Source organism: Erinaceus europaeus, chromosome 9, assembly GCF_950295315.1.
Source record: "Erinaceus europaeus chromosome 9, mEriEur2.1, whole genome shotgun sequence".
Lineage (NCBI taxonomy): Eukaryota > Metazoa > Chordata > Mammalia > Eulipotyphla > Erinaceidae > Erinaceus > Erinaceus europaeus.
The window spans coordinates 53350661-53374900 of NC_080170.1; the positions used below are offsets into that span (position 1 = coordinate 53350661).

The 24240-nt window shown below is 41.4% G+C and overlaps 1 protein-coding gene across 3 annotated transcripts in view; it reads right to left on the reverse strand.

The window, feature by feature from the left end:
- ZBTB37 (zinc finger and BTB domain containing 37) overlaps positions 1-24240 on the reverse strand; it is a 30830-nt gene that overhangs the window by 2937 nt on the left and 3653 nt on the right. For 2 of the 3 annotated variants that reach the window (XM_060197925.1, XM_007531778.3), the window contains exons 2-3: positions 21845-22801; positions 20312-20408 (exon numbers count right to left, since the gene is read on the reverse strand). In XM_060197925.1, coding sequence (XP_060053908.1) covers positions 20312-20408; positions 21845-22767 — 1020 coding nt within the window. In that variant the 5' untranslated portion in view covers positions 22768-22801. Of the gene's footprint in view, positions 1-20311; positions 20409-21844; positions 22805-24240 lie in introns of all 3 variants that reach the window. The other variant, XM_060197924.1, reaches the window with a different exon arrangement.

Consider the following 24240-nt stretch of genomic DNA (forward strand, 5'->3'; position numbering starts at 1 on the left):
GATCAGGTACTAGACAGGGCTGCCCACTATCACCATTACTATTCAACATAGTGTTGGAAGTTCTTGCCATAGCAATCAGGCAGGAGCAAGGAATTAAAGGCTTACAGATTGGAAGAGAAGAAGTCAAACTCTCCTTATTTGCAGATGACATGATAGTATACATGGAAAAACCTAAGGAATCCAGCAAGAAGCTTTTGGAAATCATCAGGCAATACAGTAAGGTGTCAGGCTATAAAATTAACATTCAAAAGTCAGTGGCATTCCTCTATGCAAACACTAAGTTAGAAGAAATTGAAATCCAGAAATCAGTTCCTTTTTCTATAGTAACAAAAACAATAAAATATCTAGGAGTAAACCTAACCAGAGAAGTGAAAGACTTGTATACTGAAAATTATGAGTCATTACTCAAAGAAATTGAAAAAGATACAAAGAAATGGAAAGATATTCCATGTTCATGGGTTGGAAGAATTAACATCATCAAAATGAATATATTACCCAGAGCCATCTACAAATTTAATGCTATCCCCATCAAGATCCCAAGCACATTTTTTAGGAGAATAGAACAAATGCTACAAATGTTTATCTGGAACCAGAAAAGACCTAGAATTGCCAAAACAATCTTGAGAAAAAAGAACAGAACCGGAGGCATCACACTCCCAGATCTCAAATTGTATTATAGGGCCATTGTCATCAAAACTGCTTGGTACTGGAACATGAACAGACACACTGACCAGTGGAATAGAATTGAGAGCCCAGAAATGAGGCCCCACACGTATGGACATCTAATCTTTGACAAAGGGGCCCAGACTATTATATGGGGGAAGCAGAGTCTCTTCAACAAATGGTGTTGGAAACAATGGGTTGAAACATGCAGAAGAATGAAACTGAATCACTGTATTTCACCAAATACAAAAGTAAATTCCAAGTGGATCAAGGACTTGGATGTTAGACCAGAAACTATCAGATACTTAGAGGAAAATATTGGCAGAACTTTTTTCCGCATACATTTTAAAGACATTTTCAGTGAAACGAATCCAATTACAAGGAAGACTAAGGCAAGTATAAACCTATGGGACTACATCAAATTAAAAAGCTTCTTCACAGCAAAAGAAACCACTACCCAAATCAAGAGACCCCTCACAGAATGGGAGAAGATCTTTACATGCCATACATCAGATAAGAGTTTAATAACCAACATATATAAAGAGCTTGCCAGACTCAACAACAAGACAACAAATAACCCCATCCAAAAATGGGGGGAGGACTTGGACAGAATATTCACCACAGAAGAGATCCAAAAGGCCGAGAAACACATGAAAAAATACTCCAAGTCTCTGATTGTCAGAGAAATGCAAATCAAGACAACAATGAGATATCACTTCACTCCTGTGAGAATGTCACACATCAGAAAAGCAGCAAATGCTGGAGAGGGTGTGGGGTCAAAGGAACCCTCCTGCACTGCTGGTGGGAATGTCAATTGGTCCAACCTCTGTGGAGAACAGTCTGGAGAACTCTCAGAAGGCTAGAAATGGACCTACCCTATGACCCTGCAATTCCTCTCCTGGGGATATATCCTAAGGAACCCAACACATCCATCCAAAAAGATCTGTGTACACATATGTTCTTGGCAGCACAATTTATAATAGCCAAAACCTGGAAGCAACCCAGGTGTCCAACAACAAATGAGCAAGTTGTGGTATATATACACAATGGAATACTACTCAGCTGTAAAAAATGGTGACTTCACCGTTTTCAGCCGATCTTGGATGGACCTTGAAAAAATCATGTTGAGTGAAATAAGTCAGGAACAGAAGGATGAATACGGGATGATCTCACTCTCAGGCCGAAGTTGAAAAACAAGATTAGAAAAGAAAACACAAGTCGAACCTGAAATGGAATTGGAGTATTACACCAAAGTAAAAGACTCTGGGGTGGGTGGGTGGGTGGGGAGAATACAGGTCCATGAAAAATGATGAATGAAATAGTGGGGGTTGTATTGTTAAATGGGAATCTGGGGAATGTTATGCATGTAAAAAAAAAAAAAAAGAAGAAGTAGAAATGCAAAGCAGAAATTGACTGAGTTTGGAGTATGGCACCAAAGTAAGAAAGCAGAAGTACACTAGAGTTTGCAGTGAGTACCTCCCTAATACTTCCTCTCCACTTTTCCAAGCTTTGGGTCCATGATTGCTCAACAATTTGTTTGGCTTTGTATGTAAACTCTCTTTTCAGTCACCAGGTTCCAGGTGTCATCAGGATGCCGACCAGACTTCCCTGAAGACCCCACCAATATGTCCTGGAGCTCAGCTTCCCCAGAGACCCACCCTACTAGGGAAAGAGAGAGGCAGACTGGGAGTATGGACCGACCAGTCAACGCCCATGTTCAGCGGGGAAGCAATTACAGAAGCCAGACCTTCTACCTTCTGCAACCCTCAACGACCCTGGGTCCATGCTCTCAGAGGGATAGAGAATGAGAAAGCTATCGTGGGAGGGGGTGGGATATGGAGATTGGGCGGTGGGAATTGTGTGGAGTTGTACCCCTCCTACCCTATGGTTTTGTTAATTAAACCTTTCTTAAGTAAAAAAAAAATAAAATAAAAAAAAAAAAGAGCTCTCACACCTGAGGCTCTCAGTTCAATCCCCAGCACCACCATCAGCCAAAACTAGCAGGAGGGAGAGAGAGAGAGAGAGAGATTTTGGGCTCAAGAGGTAGCTCTCGGATAAGACCTTGGACTCTCAGGTGTAAAGTCCTGAGTTGCAAAAAAAATAAAAATAAAAATAAAATAAATAAATAAAATAAATATTAAAGGGGAGTTGGGTGGTAGCGCAGTGGGTTAAGCACATGTGGCGCAAAGCGCAAGGACCAGCAGAAGGATCCTGGTTTGAGACCCCAGCTCCCCACCTGCAGGGGAGTCGCTTCATAAGCGGTGAAGCAAGTCTGCAGGTGTGTATCTTTCCCCGTCTTCCCCTCCTCTCTCCATTTCTCTCTGTCCTTTCAAACAACGGCATTAATAATAACTACAACAATAAAACAACAAGGGCAACAAAAGGAAATAAATAAATATTAAATAATAATAATAATAATAAATAAAAAATAAATATTAAAAAAGGGGGGACGGGTAGTAGAGCAGCGAGTTAAGCACACGGCACAAAACGCAAGGACTGGCGCAAGGATCCTGGTTCAAGCCTGGGCTCCCTACTTGCAGGGGGATCACTTCACAAGTGGTAAAGCAAGTTTACAGGTGTCTTTCTCTTTCCCTCTCTTGATTTATCGCTGTCCTATCCAACAACAACAATAATAACAACAAGTGCAACAAAAGGAAAAAATAGCCTCCTGGAGCAGTGGATTCGTAATCAGGCACCGAACCCCAGCAATAACCCTGAAGGCAAAAAAAAAAAAATAATAAGTATTTATTGAATGAAATGTGCCCACCAAGTACAATTCTTCAAAGAGAGGGGCTGGGTAGTGGCACACTTGGTTGAGTGCATGTTATAATGTGCAAGGACCCTGGTTTGAGCCCCCAGTTCCCACCTGCAGGGGGAAAGCTTTGCAAGTAATAAAGCAAGGCTGTAGGTATCTCTCTTTCTATCTTGCCCCTCCCTCTCAATTCTTTAAATTAATTTTTTAATTAAAAATTTTTAAAAAAGACTTGAAGGAGAAAGAAAAGTATGACTTGCTATATTATGTTCTAACCATTGGGTTTTCAAAGAAAAATAAGCTCCTGTGGTCTGGGAGGTGGCACAGTGGATAAAGCATTGCATTCTCAAGTTTAAGGTCTTGAGTTCAATCCCTGGCAGCATATGTACCAAAGTGATGTCTAGTCCTTTATCTCTCTCTCCTCCTATTCTTCTTCATAAATAAATAAATGATCTTCAAAAAAAGAAAAGAAAAAGAAAAGCTCCTTAGTTACAGTAATTAACTGTTATCAACTTATAAGACTGCAAGGAACCTTTCTCACTTTCTTTAAAATTCATATTACTCCTTATCCTAAAACCTCTGGGATTTTGCTTGTATGCCTTGATTATCTCTGTTCATTATCCTTTATCCCATTATACTACCTCTGTTAGTCTCAACTAAATTGATGTTATCTGTACCACTATGGAGCCATGCTGCTGCTGCCTTTTTACTGTGAAATGTCTCCACAGAAATTCTAAACCTGAGACACTAACTTCTCAACTCCTTTTGCCTGGTGAGATCTTTCCTAACACATGGGACTTCCCAATTCCATTTTAGCTTGTGTGTTTTCCAACAAAGTTATAGATTCTAGATATATGATAGGGCCTATGGTGCCGAGTACATATGTTCGCATCTCCATAAGTTAGGGGCAACCCTATACTTCAAAATAAACATGATTAATAGTCCTCTGTGATTAGACTTAGACCTAGTAAGCTTGGCAATCCAGTAGAATGACCTAAAGAAGGCATCATAAATCCTTCTTCTTTTTCTTTCTTTCTTTCTTTTTTTTTTTTTTTTTAACCAGAGCACTCATGGCTGAGAATCCAATACTTTACCTACTATACCACCTCCCAGACCACCATCATAAAAATTCTTTAATCAAGTATTTATTACTTAGGCCTAGACAGCTCCCTCTCCTCCCCTTACTTTACTTCTCTCATTCATTCTTGCTATTCAACTACATATATAAGAGATAGTAAACAAGATTTACTTTTCCACAACAACAAGGGCAACAAATTGGAAAAAATGGCCTCCAGAAGCAGTGAATTCATAGTGCAGGCACCGAGCCCCAATGATAACCCTGGAGGCAAAAAAAAAAAAGATTTACTTTTTCTTTTAATCTCTTCTGACAAGGTATTACCATTATTGTCACCCTTGCCAAGAGATATACTGGCAGAATATATATATATAAATGGACAATCGTCCCTATGACAACCTCTACCAGAATCATCAAATGAGTAATTGCAAAAAAACTTGAGGTTACTATGGACATCTAATCTTTGACAAAGGGGCCCAGACTATTACATGGGGAAAGCAGAGTCTCTTCAACAAATGGTGTTGGAAATAATGGGTTGAAACATGCAGAAGAATGAAACTGAATCACTGTATTTCACCAAATACAAAAGTAAATTCCAAGTGGATCAAGAACATGGGGATGTTAGACCACAAACTATCAAATACTTAGAGGAAAATATTGGCAGAACTCTTTTCCACATAAATTTTAAAGACATTTTCAATGAAACAAATCCAATTACAAAGAAAACTAAGGCAAGTATAAACCTATGGGACTACATCAAATTAAAAAGCTTCTTCACAGCAAAAGAAACCACTACCCAAACCAAGAGACCCCTCACAGAATGGGAGAAGATCTTTACATGCCATACATCAGATAAGAGTTTAATAACCAACATATATAAAGAGCTTGCCAGACTCAACAACAAGACAACAAATAACCCCATCCAAAAATGGGGGGAGGACTTGGACAGAATATTCACCACAGAAGAGATCCAAAAGGCCAAGAAACACATGAAAAAATGCTCCAAGTCTCTGATTGTCAGAGAAATGCAAATCAAGACAACAATGAGATTATCACTTCACTCCTGTGAGAATGTCATACATTAGAAAAGGTAACAGCAGCAAATGCTGGAGAGGGTGTGGGGTCAAAGGAACCCTCCTGCACTGCTGGTGGGAATGTCAATTGGTCCAACCTCTGTGGAGAACAGTCTGGAGAACTCTCAGAAGGCTAGAAATGGACCTACCCTATGACCCTGCAATTCCTCTCCTGGGGATATATCCTAAGGAACCCAACACATCCATCCAAAAAGATCTGTGTACACATATGTTCTTGGCAGCACAATTTGTAATAGCCAAAACCTGGAAGCAACCCAGGTGTCCAACAACAGATGAGTGGCTGAGCAAGTTGTGATATATATACACAACAGAATACTACTCAGCTGTAAAAAATGGTGACTTCACCGTTTTCAGCCGATCTTGGATGGACCTTGAAAAAATCATGTTGAGTGAAATAAGTCAGAAAGAAGGATGAATATGGGATGATCTCACTCTCAGGCAGAAGTTGAAAAACAAGATCAGAAAAGAAAATACAAGTAGAACCTGAAATGGAATTGGCGTATTGCACCAAAGTAAAAGACTCTGGGGTGGGTGGGTGTGGAGAATATAGGTCCATGAAGGATGATAAATGACATAGTGGGGGTTGTATTGTTAAATGGGAAACTGGGGAATGTTATGCATGTACAAACTATTGTATTTACTGTTGAATGTAAAACATTAATTCCCCAATAAAGAAATAAATTTAAAAAAAAAAAAGAAAAAAAACAACTTGAGGTTAACTTAGACCCCACTAAAAACCTAAGTCTGGGAGTCAGGTGGTAGCGTAGCGGGTTAAGTACACATGGAGCAAAGCTCAAGGACAGGTGTAAGGATCCCAATTCAAGCCCCCAGCCCCCCACCAGCAGTGGAGTCGCTTCACAGGCAGTGAAGCAGATCTGCAGGTGTCTATCTTTCTCTCCCCGTCTTCCCCTCCTCTCTCTATTTCTCTCTGTCCTAACAATGATGACATCAATAACTATAGCAATAATAAAAAAAGGGCAACAAAAGGGAAAATAAATAAATTAAAAAAACAACAACACTTAGGCCTATTTTCTCCCTAATTCAAGGCTAGATTCCATAAACCTAATGCCGACGGGAGGTCGGGTGGTAGCAAGTGGGTTAAGTGCACATGGCGCAAAGTGCAAGGACTGGCACAGGGAACTGGGTTCGAGCTCCCAGGCCCCATCTGCGGGGGGGGGTCACTTCACAGGTGGTGAAGCAGGTCTGCAGGTGTCTTTCTCTCCCCTTCTCTGTTTTCTCCTCTCTCAATTTCTCTCTGTCCTATCCAACAATGATAGCAACAACAACAGCAATAATAATATAACAATGAGGATGATAAACAACAAGAACAACAAAGGGGAAAAACAGCCTCCAGGAGCAGTGGATTTGTAGCACAGGTACCGGGCCCCAGCCATAAGCCTGGAGGCAAAAAAAAAAAAAAAAAAAAACCTAATACTGGCTTGGATATAACACATGATATTCAAGGCCTCAACAACTGAAAGTCTAAGTTTATCAGACAAAGAAGAGACTATAAAAACTGGAAAGGGGCAAGAGACTAGCTTATTCAATGATGGCCATTTTGGCCAATACCAGGCCACCTCATTATCTAGAGTCCTAACCAGGGAATCCTTGAATTCCCCCATAGATACAATAGGCTTGGACCTCTAATGGATCCCTCACTCTCTCTCTCTCTTTTTTTTGCCTACAGGGTTATTGTTGGGGCTTAGCGTCAGCACCACCAATCCACGGCTCCTGGAGGCTTTTCCCCCCTTTTGTTACATATATATCATTGTTGTGGTTATTATTATTGATGTTACTGATGTCGTTATTATTGGATAGGACAGAGAAATCAAGAGAGATGGGGAAGACAGAGGGGGGAGAGAAAGATAGACAAACCTGCTTCACCACTTGTGAAGCGATGCCCTTGTAGGTAGGAAACCAGGGGCTTGAACCCGGATCCTTACACTGGTCCTTGCACTTTGTGCCATGTGCACTTAACCTGCTGCACTAACGCCTGACCCCTTGGATCCCTCTCTTTATCATTGGTGGTCAGTTGCATCAGGAATGGCATTAGCCCTTTTGTGGGTCTCTTCAGGACTTTACCTGCACTATAAACTAGCAATGGTAAGTACTGACCCACGCTCCAAAGGGAGGATGGGTCATCTTACTCAGCTACTCAAGGAAGACTGGTCCTGAAATGAGTGTAGCCTAGAATGTCCCCAGCTGTAACAACAGACTGTGAACTCAAAATGACAAGGACTCAGAGGTTATACAGGTTTCTGTGGTAAATATGAATATACATGGGCCCTGGGTCAGACTGATGTGGTAAACAGTTAATTGTATATATGTATATGTATATATTTTTCCAAGTTTTCAAACCAGCCCTAACTCAGCTTTCAGGTTCTATTCCCTAATCTGACACCATCATTCCAGACAATACTTCTAGTAGCCTTCAATGTTTGCTATCAAGCTCAAGCAAAGATTACTAAAGTCCAGGCAACTATGAACATACCTAAAATAGACTTCCTAGTTTCTTTTCACTCTAGGGCCCCTTTTTTCATTTGTTGTATTCCTACTCTTTGTTTTCTGCTTATTAAACATTTTGTTTTCCTTTTACTTACTGCCTTTCAGCCACTAAGTTGTTACTCTGATTCTAGTCTGACCTCTCTAGGCAAACTCTATCACTGCACCACCTCCTGGACCAAAAGAAACTAGGTGTCAGTTAAGATGACTTCTTTTTTAAATATATTTTATTTGTTTATTAATGAGAGGGATAGGTGGAGAGAGAGAGAAAGAACCAGACATTACTCTGGTACATGTGCTGCCAGGGATTAAACTCAGGACCTCATGCTTAAAGAGTCCAACACTTTATCCATTGTGCCACTTCCCGTACCACGACATAATTGATTAAAACCACTTTTTTTTTTAAGAAAAAAAAAAGGGAGTCAGGCGGTAGCACAGTGGGTTAAGCACACGTGGCACAAAGCACAAGGTCCGGTGTAAGGATTACGGTTCAAGCCCCAGGCTCCCCACCTGCAGGGGAGTCACTTCACAATCAGTGCAGCAGGTCTGCAGGCATCTTTCCCCCTCACTGTCTTCCTCCCCTTCTCCATTTCTCTCTGTCCTATCCAACAACGATGACAACAATAACTACAACAATAAAAACAACAAGGGCAACAAAAGGGAATAAATATAAAAAAAAATTAAAAAAAAGAATTTTGGGTGGTCTGGGAGGTGGCACCGTGGTAAAGCTTTGGACTTTCAAGCATGAGGTTGTGAGTTCGATCTTCAGCAGCACATGTGCCAGAGTGATGTCTGGTTCTTTCTCTCCCTTTCTCATAAATAAAATAAAATCTTTAAAAAAAAATTTTTTTTGGTCCATATTCCCAGAGGGGGAAATGTTAGGGGAAGATGACCTGAGAGCTCTGAACTGCAGTTTTACCAGGACCTGGAATGTTTGTGACCCAGAATCCTTTTCATTTATTTATTTTTAAAGATTTTGTTTATTAATGAGAAACACAGGAGGAGAAAGAGCCAGACATCACTCTGGTACATGTGCTGCCAGGGACTGAACTCAAGATCTCATGCTTGAGAGTCCGCTGTTTTATCCACTACACCACCTCCCGGACCACTTTTATATATTTATTCATTTATTTACTTTTATTGGGTAGAGATAGCCAGAAATCAAGAGGGAAGGGGGTGATAGGGAGAGACAAAGACACACCTGGAACACTGCTTCTCCACTCACAAAGTTTTTCCCTTGTAGGTGGAGAAGAATCTTTGTTTTTATTTTATTTTATTTTATTTATTATTTTTTTTTACCAGCTCTGATTTATGGTGATGCGAGGGATTGAACCTGGGACTCTGGAGTTTCAGGTATGAGAGTCTGTTTGCATAACCATTATGCTACCTATCCTCCACCCAAATCTTTTTTTTTTAAAAAATATTTATTCCCTTTTGTTTGCCCTTGTTGTTTTATTGTTGTAGTTTGTTGGTATGCTTCTAAAAACCCCTTCTGTTTCATTAGTTTAATCCCCCCTGCTTAACACTATTCTATTTACATAACCACTTCATTCTATTTACATAACCGATGTTAACAAGCACCACCCTCCCTCCAGGGGATTGGTGGTTCAGTGGTAGAATTCTTGCCTGCTCCGCCCCCTCTCCTTGTCATACCCTGATTTTCACCAGTCACTTTTCTCTCCACCCTCTCTGCGTGGCATCCTGTTCCACCCTTCTGGGCTAGTATATTTATAAAGACAAGATTGTAGTTTTTAGTTTAGCTTAGCTTGGTATAGATTGCGCTGCCTCCTGCATGAATAAAGAGATACTGCGCACAACCCAGCCATGAGTCCCGGGTTGTCTGTCTCCTCCCGTGAAGCCAGCCCAATAACAACAGTAGTTATTGTTGATGTTGTTGGATAGGACAGAGAAAAATGGAGAGAAGAGGGTAAGACAGGGAGGGGGAGAGACAGACACCTGCAGACCCTCTTCACCACCTGTGAAGCGACTCCCCCTGCAGGTGGGGAGCCAGGGGCTCAAACTGGGATCCTTCCGCCAGTCCTTACATTTTGCGCCATGTGCGCTTAACCCACTGTGCTATCGCCAGACTCCCCTCAAGTCTTTGTTTTTATACCATCACTGAGAGGAAAGAGAATTTGGAAAAAAAAAAGGGTGAGGTAGACAGCATAATAGTTATGCAAATGAGACTCTCATGCTAGAGGCTCCAAAGACCCAGGTTCAATCTCCCACAGCACCATAAACCAGAACCAGAGTTGAGCAGTGCTCTGGTAACCATAAACAAATAAACAAACAAACAAAAAGAATCTGGGGAGTTCAGCAGTAGCAGTGGGTTAAGCACAGGTGGCACAAAACGCAAGTTCTGGCATAAAGATCCCGGTTCGAGCCCTGGCTCCCCACCTACAGGGGGGTGGCTTCACAAGTGGTTAAGCAGATCTACAGGTGTCTCTCTTTCTCTCCCCCTCCTCTCTCCATTTCTCTCTGTCCTAACCAACAAGGATATTAACAACAACAATAATAACTACAACAGTAAAATAAATGCAACAAAAGGGAAAATAAATAATAATAATAATAAAATTTTTAAAAAAGAATCTGGAAAATGCCAGAGGAAGTCTGGTGCTGTTTCTCTTATCTGAGAGGGAAGAGGACAAAGGAAGGACACTTGGAAGTAGTAATAGGTTTAGGTGTAGCTTAGAAAGGAAGTTAAGATAGGGCAGTAAATGTGAATAAAAATGGGCCAAAAAGTGTGTGTGTGTGTGTTTTCCCTTTTGTTGGCCTTGTTGTTTATTGTCGTTATTATTGTTGTTGTTGGATAGGACAGAGAGAAACTGAGAGGAAGGGAAGACAGAGACGGGGAGAGAAAGATAGACACCTGCAGACCTGCCTTACCACCTGTGAAGTGGGAAGCCAGAGGTTTGAACCCTTATGAACTTTCTGCTGGTCCTTGTGTTTCACGCCATATGTACTTAACCCGCTACACCACTGCCCGGCTGCCCTGTGTGTATGTTTTATATCCCTAATACCTCATAAATTTTGTAGAGCACTATTAAATCAGTAATAAATTTAAAAAAAAAATATTTATTTATTCCCTTTTGTTGCCCTTGTTGTTTTATTGTTATAGTTATTGTTGTTGTCTTTGTTGGACAAGACAGAGAGAAATGGAGAGAGGAGAGGTAGACAGAGGGGGGACAGAAAGATAAGATAAGCACAAGTACCAGCGAAAGGATCCCAGTTCAAGCCCCCGGCTCCCCACCTGCCGGGGAGTCGCTTCACAAGCGGTGAAACAAGTCTGCAGGTGTCTGTCTTTCTCTCCCCTCTATCTCCCCCTCCTCTCTCCATTTCTCTCTGTCCTATTCAACAATGAAGACATCAATAACAACAATAATAACTACAATAAAACAATGGCAAAATCAAAGGGAAAATGAATAAATATTAAAAAAAAAATTTAAAACAGAGAGAGAAAGAGATAAACTAAGGGGCTAAATGGTGGCACAGTTGATTGAACATGCATGTTATAATGCATAAGGACCTGAGTTCAAGCCCCCAGTCTCCACATGCAGGAAGAAAGCTTCACAAGTGGTGAAACAGGGCTGTAGGTATCTCTCTGTCTCCCTCTCTATCCCCCCTTCCTTCTCAATTTCCAACTCTATCCAATAGTAAGTAAATAAATAAATAAATAAAGATTAAAAAAATTTAAAAAAGAGAAACAAGGGCGGGGGACACAGCATAATGGTTATGCAAACAGACTCACGCCTGAGGCTCCTAAGTCCCAGGTTCAACCCCCTCCCCCATAAGCCAGAGCTGAGCAGTGCTCTGGTGTTTCTCTCTCTGTCTCTCTCTCTGCATCTCTCTCAAAAATAAAGTTAATAATAAAATTTAAAAAAGAGAAAATAGATGTTTCCAATGTTACAAAGTGACTTTTAAACTGTTTACACTATAAGTGTCCTTGAAATACAATATACACATTACCTAATTTTATGTACCTCCATTTGCAGTGGTTTTAAATTGATGAACTTTTTATTTTTGACCTGCTAGGACATCCCACATGCACAATTCCACTGTTTCTGATGAAGTTTTTTTTTTTGTTTCTTTCTTTTTACTCTCTAATTTCAGAGACAAAGAGGTAGGGAGAGAACGAATGATACCACAGCACATTGTTCCACCATTCATGACTCTCTTGGCATCATGCATGGTTCTCCCATGGATGTTAAGTCAAAGCTGGGGCTCCCTACATGGTAAAATGCACTCTATCAGGTAAACTATCTCTTGGACGAACTCTTAAGTAGATGCTCTTACAGGTAAATAAATTAACTTAAAATTAAATAGAATAACTTATTTATTATTGGAGACAGAGATAAACTGAGAGTGGAGGGGAAGACAGAGAGGGAGAGAGACTGAGACACTTGCAGCACTGCTTCATCACTCCTGAAGCTTTCCCCCTGCAGGTGGGGACCAGGGGTTTGAACCTGTGTCTTTGTACACTGTAATGTGCGCTTAACCAGGTGTGTCACCACCTGGCCTAATCTGCGATGTAAATGGTGTCACTCCAACCTCTTAGTTTATAAAATATCTCCTCAAATAATTTTTTTAATTTTAATTAATTTTTTAATAAGAGTAGTGCCCAATTCTAGTTTATGGTGGAGCAGGGGATTTAACCTGAGGCTTCAGGGCCTCAAGTATGAAAGTTAAGATATCTCTCCTACCCTCCCCAGACAAAATGTCTTATTTCTTTTTTTAAAAAAATATTTTATTGGGAGTCGGGAGGTAGCGCAGCGGGTTAACTGCAGGTGGCGCAAAGTGCAAGAACCAGCCTAAGGATCCCAGTTCAAGCCCCCGGCTCCCCACCTGCAGGGGAGTCGCTTCACAAGCGGTGAAGCAGGTCTGCAGGTGTCTTTCTCTCCGCCTCTCTGTCTTCCCCTCCTCTCTCCATTTCTCTCTGTCCTATCCAATAACAACGACATCATTCATAACTACAACAATAAAACAAGAGCAATAAAAGGGAATAAATAATAAATAATTTTAAAAAATTAAATTTTAAAAAAATTTATTATTGGATAGAGATAGTGGAGTTGGGGAGACAGACATCTGCAGCCCTACTTGTGAAGCTTTCCCCCTACAGGTGGGGACCAGGGGCTTGAACCTGGGACCTTATGCACTGCAATGTGTTTATTTAACCCCTTTTGTTGCCCTTGTTGTTTTATTGTTGTAGTTATTATTGTTGTTGTTGGATAGGACAGAGAGAAATGGAGAGAGGAGGGGAAGACAGAGAGGAGGAGAGAAAGATAGACACCTGCAGACCTGCTTCACCTCCTATGAAGCGACTCCCCTGCAGGTGGGGAGCCAGGGTTCGAACCAGGATCCTTATGCCGGTCCTTGTGCTTTGCGCCACCTGCGCTTAACCCGCAGTGCTACAGCCCGACTCCCTATTTATTTAACTTCAAAAAAACATTTATTTATTCCCTTTTGTTGCCCATGTTGTTTTATTGTTGTAGTTATTGATGTCGTCGTTGTTAGATAGGAGAGAAATGGAGAGAGGAGGGAAAGACAGAGAGGGGGAGAGAAAGATAGACACCTGCAGACCTGCTTCACTGACTGTGAAGAGACCCCCTGGAGGTGGGGAGCAAGGGGCTCGAACTGGGATCCTCACACTGGTCCTTGCGCTTTGTGCTGCTTGCACTTAACCCACTGCACTACGACTCCCATTTGTTTATTTATTTACTTATTTCTTTTCCCTTTTGTTGCCCTTTTTTTGTTGTTGTAGTTATTGTTGCTGTTATTCATGTCATCATTGTTAGATAGGACAGAGAGAAATGGAGAGAGGAGGGGAAGATAGAGAAGGGGAGACAAAGATACCTGCAGACCTGCTTCACTGCCTGTGAAGCAACTCCCTTGCAGCTTTGCACCACGTGTGCTTAACCCACTGCCACCTGACTCCCAATGTGTGCACTCAACCAGGTGCACCAGCGCCTGGCCCCAAAATGTTATTTCTGAAATAAACTATCAAAGACTATTTTTTGCATTTGCTGTAAAAAAGCATCATTAACTAGGGGCAGGGATGATAGTATAATGGTTACGCAAAGAAACTTTTATGCCTGAGGCTCCAAAATCCCAGATTTAATCCCTGGTACCACTATAAACCAGAATTAAACAATAAAGTGGTAAAAAAATTTTTTTTGCTGTCGTTAATCAGATAACAGCCCCTTTAAAGTTACTGTAAAATAGGTGCTTTCCTTTTCTTATTGATTTATTCCCTCTTATTTATTTAAACTCAGATTAGAAAATCTTTTACATAATCATCTTGCTATCTCCCTCTCCCTAGGCAGACAGACAACTTTTAGAGACAGAGGGAAGCAAAAAAAAAAAAAACAGACACTCCAGCATTGATGCCTCCCACAGGAGTGGGGAGAATGGAGGAAGGGGGGAGCTCAAAAGGGGTCCATAGGGAGAACCAGCCCAGGGGCAGCATGCTCATCTATGCCTTTCAAACCTGATCAGCTCTGGCTTATGGTGGTGCAGGAATTGAACCTGGGACTTTGGAGCCTCAGGCATGAGAGTCTCTGCATAACCATTATGCTATCTACTCCCACTCTCACTTTCAGTTTTTTCAAATTCATCTAGAGAGGGACATAGAGAGGGATAGACACCACAGCATCAAAACTTCCTTTGTTGCCATAGCAGCTCCACTATTGTGCTGAAGCCCAAATCTAGGTTCTGCACATATCCATAAAGGCACCTTACCCAGTGAGTCAACTCTGGAGCCCCTATTTCTTTAGTCTATACCTTCAGTTTCTGTTGGATAAGCACCCTTGTAGAAGTCTAAAATGTTATCCCTATTTCATCAATATGTGGAATAAATTTATCTTTTTATTTATTTATTTGTTATTGGCTAGAGACAGAGAGAAATTGAGAGAGAAGGGGGAGATAGAGGAAGAGAGACAGAGAGATGCCTGCAGATCTGCTTCACTGCCTATGAAGCGACTCCCCTTCAGGTAGGGAGCTGGGGGCTCGAACCGGGGTCCTAACCGATCCTTGCACTTTGCACCACATGCACTAAACGAATAAATTCATCTTATCACTGCTTTGGGGCAAATTTTTCAGATACACAGACACTTCCTCCAGTATTGAAGTACTCCCATGTGGTGTGCCAGGAACTCTCCTGAAGAACACTTTCCAGGGGCCGGGTGGAGACACACTGGTTGAGTACAGGTCACAGTGCACAAGGACCCAGTTCCAATCCCCTAGTCCCCACCTGCAGGGGGGAAGCTTTGCAAATGGAGAAGCAGGACTGCAGGTGTTGCTGTCTCTCCCTCTCTATATACCTCTCGATTTCTGGCCATCTCTAGCCAATAAATAGAGATACAATTTTCTTAAAAAAAAAGAACACATTCCTGGGGGCCGGGCAGTAGTGCACCAGGTTTAGTGTACATAGTGTAAAGCACAGGTCTGGCACAAGAATCCCCGGCCCCCTAGTCAAGGAATCCTGGGATTCCCACACAGACATGACAGGCATACACCTCTAACAGATCTCTTTCCACTAACACTGGTCATCTCTATCAGGAACAACATAATGGACCCCTTTGTGGACCCCTACAGGACCTTGCCCTCAATGTGGATCAATAATGGTAGGGACTGCCCCATTCTTGGAAGGGAGGTTGGACCAAAATCCTCTACCACTTGAGGAAGCTGTGTCTGACAATGGGTGCAGCCTACAACGTTCCTAGCTACGACCACAAAATGCGAGCTCAGACCTACAGGGATTCAGAGGTTACAGGTTTCTGCATTGAATATAGGCCCCCGATCAAATCGATGGGGTTTAATGGTATTTATATACTTTCCCAAATTTGGGAGCTACTCTCTCCCCTGATCCAGCTTTCTAGTCCTACTTCCAACCCTGACACTATTTCCCCAGATAATACCTTTGGCCCATCTGCATGTTAGCTATTAGGCTCAGGCAAAAATTAGTAAAGTCATGGGCTCCTTGGGACATAGCTTAAATAGACCTATTAACTTTTTCCAAAATGAAGACCTCAAATCTCACCTGCTATATTCTTGCCTTTTAGGTTCCAGATTATTAAGCCATTTGTTCTGAGATATATATATATATATATATATATATATATATATCAATAACTATCTTTTAAAAAATATTTAATTTACTTATTCCCTTTTGTTGTCCTTGCTGTTTTATTGTAGTTATTATTGTTATTATTGATGTCCTTGTTGTTGGATAGGACAGAGAGAAATGGAAAGAGGATGGGAATACAAAGAGGGGGAGAGAAAGATAGACACCTGCAAACCTTCTTCACCACTTGGTGAAGTGACTCCTCCGCAGGTGGGGAGCCGGGGGCTTGAACCGGAATCCTTCTGCCAGTTCTTGCGCTTTGTGCCACGTGTGCTTAACCCACTGCACTACCACATGACTCCCCAAATTGAATTTCTTTATGTGGGTTGAAGCCAACTATTTCTCACTTCACAACCTACTGTGCTCTTCCTTCTAGGTATTGTTGCAGGAGGCCGAAGCGAAGGGCAAGGACCCGGTAAGGATCCTGGTCCGAGCCGGTTCGTGTGCTCAACCCATTGCGCTACTTCCCGACTCCCTCTACTTTATATCTTAATGCTTTTTCAAACAGCAAGTTGCAGACACTACCATGAAGCCAACCTGATTCCCCCAGGCAAACGACCTCATCAATGTGTCCTGGAATCCCAGCTCTCCAGAGCCTTGACCTACTAGGGAAAGATAGAAAAAGGCTGAGTGTATAGATTGACATGCCAATGTCCATGTTCAACAGAGAAGCAATTACAGAAGCCAGACCTTCCACCTTCTGCACCCCATAATGATCCTGGGTCCATACTCCCAGAGGGATAAAGAACATGAAAGCTTCCAATGGAGGAGATGGGATATGGACCTCTGGTGGTGGGAATTTTACCTCTCTTATCCTACGGTTTTTGTCAATATTTTCTATTTATTATTTTATAAATAAATAAATTAAATTAAAAAAGAATCCTGGCCCCTGGCTCCCCACCTGCAGAGGGTTGCCTCGTAAGCAGTGAAGCAGGTCTGCAGTTGTCTTTCTTTCTCTCTCCCTCTCTGTTTCCCTCCTCCCAATTTCCTTCTGTCCTATCCAATAATAGAAAAAAGATGGCCTCCAGGAGCAGTGGAGCAGCACGGAAACCCAGTGATAACCCCGGAGGCAAAAAAAAAAACCACTTTCCTTAAGTGGATATTGATTCCAGTACCTCCATGTTAAGTACTTCAAATTTTTTTAAAAATTTTTTAATACTTCCCTTTTGTCACCCTTGTTGTTTTACTGTTGTGGTTATTATTGTTGCTGATGTCATCGTTGCTGGATAGGACAGAGAGAAATGGAGACAGGAGGGAAAGACAGAGAGGGGGAGAGAAAGATACACACCTGCAGAAGCTACTCCCCCTTGAACCGGGATCCTTACACTGGTCCTGTGCTTTGTGTCACGTGTGCTACCACTGGACTCCCCAAGTACTTCAATTCTAAAGCACTGTCCTGGATGGAGTCTGTACAGTTTTAAGTGTTTTGAGCATGTTAGTGTTAGTGTGTGTGTGTGTGTGTGTGTATATATATATATATATATATATATATATATATATATTTTTTTTTTTTTTTTTTTTTTAACCAGAGCACTGCTTAGCTCTGGCTTATGGTAATTCGGGGGATTAAACCTGGGGCTTTGGAGCCTCAGGCATGAGAGTCTGTTTGCATAACCATTATGCTATCTACCCTCGCCCTGTTAGTATATATGTTTTTTTTAATATTTTATTTATTTATTAATGAGAAACATAGGAGGAAAGAGAAATGGCCATACATCACTATGGTACATGTGTTGCCGGGAATTGAACTCAGGACCTCGTGCTTGAGAGCCCGATGCTTTATCCATTGCGCCACCTCCCATACCACAGTATATATGGTTTTATGGCCTGAAAAGGTTTACTTTTTCAGAGAGAGGGAGAGTGAGTTAACACAGCACCCAAACTTCTTTCAGTGATGTGGGGCTGGTCTCCATTGAACCTGGGTCATGTGTATGGCAAAGCAGTGCTTTGGCCTCCTGTTAATCTGGTTTTTTGTTTGTTTGTTTTAAAGTCAGGACACTGCACAACCCTGACTTATGTTGATAATGGAGCACTGAATCTTGGACCTTGAAGCCTCAGGAATGAAACTCTTTACATAACCATGATGCTTTTTCCCCTGCCCTAGTCTGTTTTTCTTAAGGTTGTGTCCTTTTATTATTTTATCTTATAGTATTGACACAGAGATAAATCAAGAAGTAAATGGAGTATAAAAAGGAAGAAAGAGACACCTGAAGCCCTGCTTCATCACTTGTGAAGCTTCTCCTCTGTAAGTGGGGGCTGAATGGAGGCTTGAATCTGAGTCCTTGTATATTGTAACATGTGCACTAAACTGGGAACCCTACTGCCCCGTCCTGTTAGTGTCCTCCATTAAATTAAAAGACCTGACTTGTCATTTCTTTTTTTTTTAATATTTATTTATTCTCTTTTGTTGCCCTTGTTGTTTTATTGTTGTAGTTATTATTGTTGTCGTCGTTGTTGGATAGGACAGAGAGAAATGGAAAGAGGAGGGGAAGACAGAGAGGGGGAGAGAAAGACACCATAGACCTGCTTCACCACTTGTGAAGTGACTCCTCTGTAGGTGGGGAGCCTTCCTCTCTCTCTCTCTCTCTCTCTCTCTCTATATATATATATATATATATATATACATATATATATATATGGGAGATTGAATGTGGGAGACTGAACCTGGGACTTTAGAGCCTCAGGCCTAAGAGTCTCTTTGCATAACCATTATGCTATCTTCCCCAGCCCATAACACTTTCTCTAATGCCTTATTAAAACTAAAAAAAAGGGTGGGGGTATAGCATAATGTTTATGTAAAACTAAAAATAAATAAATAATAATGATTCTCTTGTAGCAATCATAGTTATTTTCCTGGTACTGAAAAATGGGCATGTCAATATACAAATAAATATAGTTTATAACAATCTCTTACCACTATGACCATAGTATAGAATAGTTTAGATAAAAATGAAACAATATCAGCATAATTAGAAGCTAAAAGTAGTAATAAAAGATAAAATTGGGCGGCGGTGGAGACAGCATAATGGTTATGCAAACAGACTGTCATGCCTGAGACTCCTAAATCCCAGGTTCAATCCCCCGCACCACTGTAAACCAGAGCTGAGTAGTGCTCTGGTGTTTCTCTGTGTGTGTGTGTGTCTCTGTATCCCTCTCTCTCAAAAAAAATTAAAATTAGCAAAAAAAAAAAAAAAAAACATTAAAAAAAAGATAAAATTGGGGAGTCAAGCGGTAGCACAGCCGGTTAAGCGCACATGGCGCAAAGCGCAAGGACCAACGTAAGGATCCCGGTTCGAGCCCCCGGCTCCCCACCTGCAGGGGGGTCGACATAGAGGGTGAAGCAGGTCTGCAGGTGTCTGTCTTTCTCCTTCTCTGCCTTCCCCTCCTTTCTCTATTTCTCTCTGTCCTATCCAACAATGACGACGACATCAATAACTACAATAATAAAACAAGGGCAATAAAAGGGAATAAATAAATAAAAATAAAAAAAGATAAAATTGTACTGTTTCGTCAACTCACTATCTTTTTTAAAAATCAACCTTCAATGAATGCTACAGATCTATGAGAAAAAACCAAAAATGCCAACTACAACTACATTACTTACTAAGGAAAATTGCCAAGAAAGTAAATTCAAAGAATGTAGGACAAAAAAAAGAAAGGAAGGAAGGAAGGAGGGTTAGAAGATGGCACAGCAGTTGCAGCATTGGATTTATGAACATGAAGTCCTGAATTCAGTGTCTGACATCAAATGTAGCAGAGTACTATTTTGGTTCTCTCTTTCATTAATAAATAGATCTTAAAAAATAAAAAAAAAAGGTCATTCTATCAATGACTCACTTTTTCAGACTCTACCAATAGATTATATTCTATTAACAGATTCTATTAATAGATTTACTTTATTAATTTCTTATGTGAAAGAGAAGGAGAGGAAGGAGTCAGGGCACCACTTAGGTGCATGTGGTAGCAGGGGTTTAAATTGCGAGCTTTGGACATGCAAGTAAGTCCTGTGCTCTACCAGCTCTGCTGTTTTCCCAGCCACCCCTGGTTCTTTCTACTTACTACATTCTGTGCAGATAGTGCAGGGTCATAAAGCAAAAACTACATACCTGGGAGCTTGGTTGCTTAGGCTCATCCATTCTCCCAGGAGACTCACTTCTGGCTCTGTGTCTCTCCGTCAAAGGAACACTGCCGGAGGGGCTAAATCTGTTGAAAGAGGAGCAAAGTGGGGACTGATAGAAGAGTAAGAGTCAAAAGTCTTAAAAAATCATGACAACACCCCTTCCTATCCTGTTGTTCAGGAAGGGGAGACAAATAGACATCACAAAAGTATTTCAAATTTTGTATTTCAAATACAAAAGTATTTCTTAGTAGAAATACTTTCACAAGGTCAGTATGATATCTGATCTGAAATAAGCTAAGTTCTCTCCTAGTAAATTTAGAAATACAAAATGACATACAAGATAGACCCTATGACTTGGTGAAGCTACGGCAAAGCACAAGCTTCCATTCTTTTACAATTGTTGGGGCAAAATAAATTGAAACTGGGTCTTTATTACCACTAGGCTCCATAACAATGTTTTATTTCAGACTGTTAGTCTAATCTCTGGAGATAAAACTATTACCACTAAGCCAGTGTTAATAGGATGACAATAAATACTGTGCTCAAGAGTATTTTAACTATTTAGAATACAAGAAGGAAAATTCTCAAATCAAGACCACCTGAAATGGATACAGGATGCAGGCTCTAAATTTCGGCGACACCTGTCTTTCGAGATCAGTATGATCCTGAGCTCTTTTCTAGGCTGAGTATGTTCCCAGGCTCTTTCATCTTCACTGTTCATGAAATTTTAATTCATTGTTGGAATGAAAAAATAAGTACTACCCAAGCTGTTATGCTAATATTTCTTTTTTGTAGTTTTTTCTTTTACTTGCTTTAAAACTAATCACAGTTCCACCAAAAAAAAAAAAAAAAAAAAGTCCTGACAACTATACTGCACTAGAAAGAAAATTGAAGCACAAGGCATAGCAACCCTGGTGAGGAATAAACAGAAGCCCTCAAGCTTATAGCAGCAGCAGAAACTGATGAAAGAAAAAAAAAAAAAAAAAAGAACACATTAAATGACAAGTGAAAAAATGCAAAGAAAAACATACAAGGAGTTTTCTTTGGAATTACTATGATTATCCTAACTAAACAGAACAGTCACTGCTGGCACTGTACTTCCTCTAATTTGGTAGGTGGGGAAAAAGAAAAGCAAATAGTGCTACCCAGAAAGCGAAACTCCCTGAGATCACCTACCTGTGTGATAACATACCAAGGCATGGTAAAGCTGCCAGGGTCCCAGCTGGTGCTTAGCTCTCCTCCTGGACTCCTGAGGAAGTCCTGGAAATTACTGATCCTACTGAGGCTGCAGGTGCTATTCTGATTCACAGAAGTGTCTAACTTTACCATAGTTCTCATAACACTTCAGGACTAGGAGTCTCCTGCTTTGAAAAATCAAGAATGCAAGTCTTTTGGCATGCCTTCCTTCACATTCCCCCAATGTCATCTTATTTGGCCTAAGAACATCTCATAAGGAAGATGCTCTTTGGACCAAGTGTTTCAGTGAGATCTACAGCAGAGCAAACAAAACCAAGCTTACCTGTCAATTTCACTGCTTGTTGGCCGAGCTACCTTGGCTCCTGAAGATCCTAGAGTGTAACTGTCCTGTCCTACAGAACCATGGCCTGTGGTATCAATCACCATGGCTGTGACCTCCTCTGCACTACTCCCATCCTCTCCAGAAGGCTGATTCTCAGGTCCCAGCCACTCCTCCAGGTTTTCTGTTTTGATGTGCACAGCTCCAAGAACCCTGACTTCATCATCACTACGGGCTCCTCGGTCAGCAACTCCTGTCTCCACATACCACTGTCCTGCTCGGTTGATCCGGAGAATGGGTTCCCGGCTCTCCACATCAGAACTCTGTTCAATGATCTGAGGGCTGGTGGACTCCTCAGGAGGACTGAGTTCCCGGATATCTAGCACTGCACTCATATGACCCCGTCGGCTGCCCTTGGGGGTATTATGTCTTGGGCTCAGGGATCGGTTTGGATTTGGTGTGACTCTGTGAGACTCTGGGGGTCTCTCGGGGTGTTTTGTCCGAGTCTGACTTAATTCTGCTTCCACCTCAGCCACGCTGATTTTAAAATGAATGCCCTCCAGGATCTGTGTGCACTTGTCTATGATATGCTGCATCTGCAGGAAGCTGGCAGCTGTTAGGTAGCTGATAATGTCGGCCAGCTGCAGGCAGATCCTCCCAGTATAACAGAAGGAAAGGAGCTGTTCAAAAACAGTGGGATTCTTGATGACAGAGATGGAGACGGTGCTCATCTCGTTCAAGGACATGTGGTCCCGGAAGTAGGGGGAACTTGCGGCTAGCACCACTTTGTGGGCCCGAAAAGCTTGGCCTTGCACATTGACCACGATGTCACAGAGACGGCCCTGCATTCGCAGCTGGTTGAGGTGGCTCAGGACAGAGTTGCTGAAGTCCGGGATCTCCAGTTGTATGTTGCCACCTTTCTCCATGGTGGTGCCCAAGGTTGGAGGCAGGCATTCAGCCCTGCTGAAAAAGGAAAACATCTTCCCATCAATAATTAGTATCTTACTTCCTGCCTGCTTTTCAACTCAAACCTGCTTAACATCGCTATTTGGTAAAACTTCAGTAGCTCCCTGATAGACATCTTCTTTATGCTGAGCCACGTAAAAGTAGTACCAACAGACTTTGCACTCTAGCTTTCCTACGATTTTCTAAGTTTATCTTAAGATATTGTTAAAAGCAAAAAGGAGTAGTTTTCTAAAACTTCAGATTCTGCTTACACTTTCCTTACTAAAGTGCTATGGAAAACATCAAACAGGGTAGGGGTAGATAGCACAATGGTTATACAGATGCTCAAGCCTGAGGCTCCAAAGTCCCAGGTTCAATTCTCCCTGCACAACCATAAGCCAGAAATGAACAGTGCCTTAGTAAAACAAAAACCAAACCAATCCAAACAAACAAAAAAAAACATCAAGCAGTAGTTCAGCAAAATGGAAAGGGAGAAATAGCAGCTGTAACAGTTTCTTGTTTTAATTCATTTTTTAACAAATAAGAGAGGGACCAGGCGGTGGTGCACCTGGTTGAACGTACACATTATCAAGTTGTGCAAGGACCTGGGTTCAAGACCCCAGCTCCCACCTGTAAGGGGGAAGCTTCACAAGCAGTGACATAGCACTGCAGGTGTCTATCTCTCTCAAAATCTCCTCCTTTCAATTTCTCTATTCAAAATAAATAAAATAAAGACTTTGTGACAAGCAAAACTCTAGGCAGGCAAATAAAAAGGAACCAATATTCACAAAATGAGATAGAAAGAGACAGAGATACCACAGCATTGCTCAGCTCTGGTTTATGGTGGTGCTGGGGATTGAACCTGGGACCTCAGAGACTCAGGCATTAGAAGTCTTTTGCATAACAATTATGTTCTCCAGTCTAAAAGTTCTTTAGGTAAATATTAATTATAATGTATTTTCACATTAAAAATAAAATCCTAAGACAACTTAATTTTTTTCAATTTATTTTTATTTTATTGGCTAGAGACATGAGCAACTGAGAGAATGGGAGATAGACACCTGAAGCAAGCACGGCTTTACCTTTCATGAAGCTTTCTCCCTAGAGGTAGGGACTAGGGGCTTGAACCTAGGTCCTTGCACATGGGTAGATAATATGTGCACTCAATCAAGTATGCCACCACCTGACCCCCAAAGACAACTTTAAAATAAAAAAGATTTTATTTATTTGTTAATGAGAAAGATAGGAGAAAGAACCAGACATTATACTCTGGTACATGTGCTGTGGGGGACTGAACTCATGATCTCATGCTTGCGAGCTCAGAGCTTTATCCACTTCCCGCACCAACTTTTTTTTTCTTATCTTTTTTTGCCACCAGGGTTATTACTGGGCTCAGTGCTTGTACAGCTCCATTGTTCCTGGTGGCTACTTTAACCCTTTTCTTTCTTATTTAT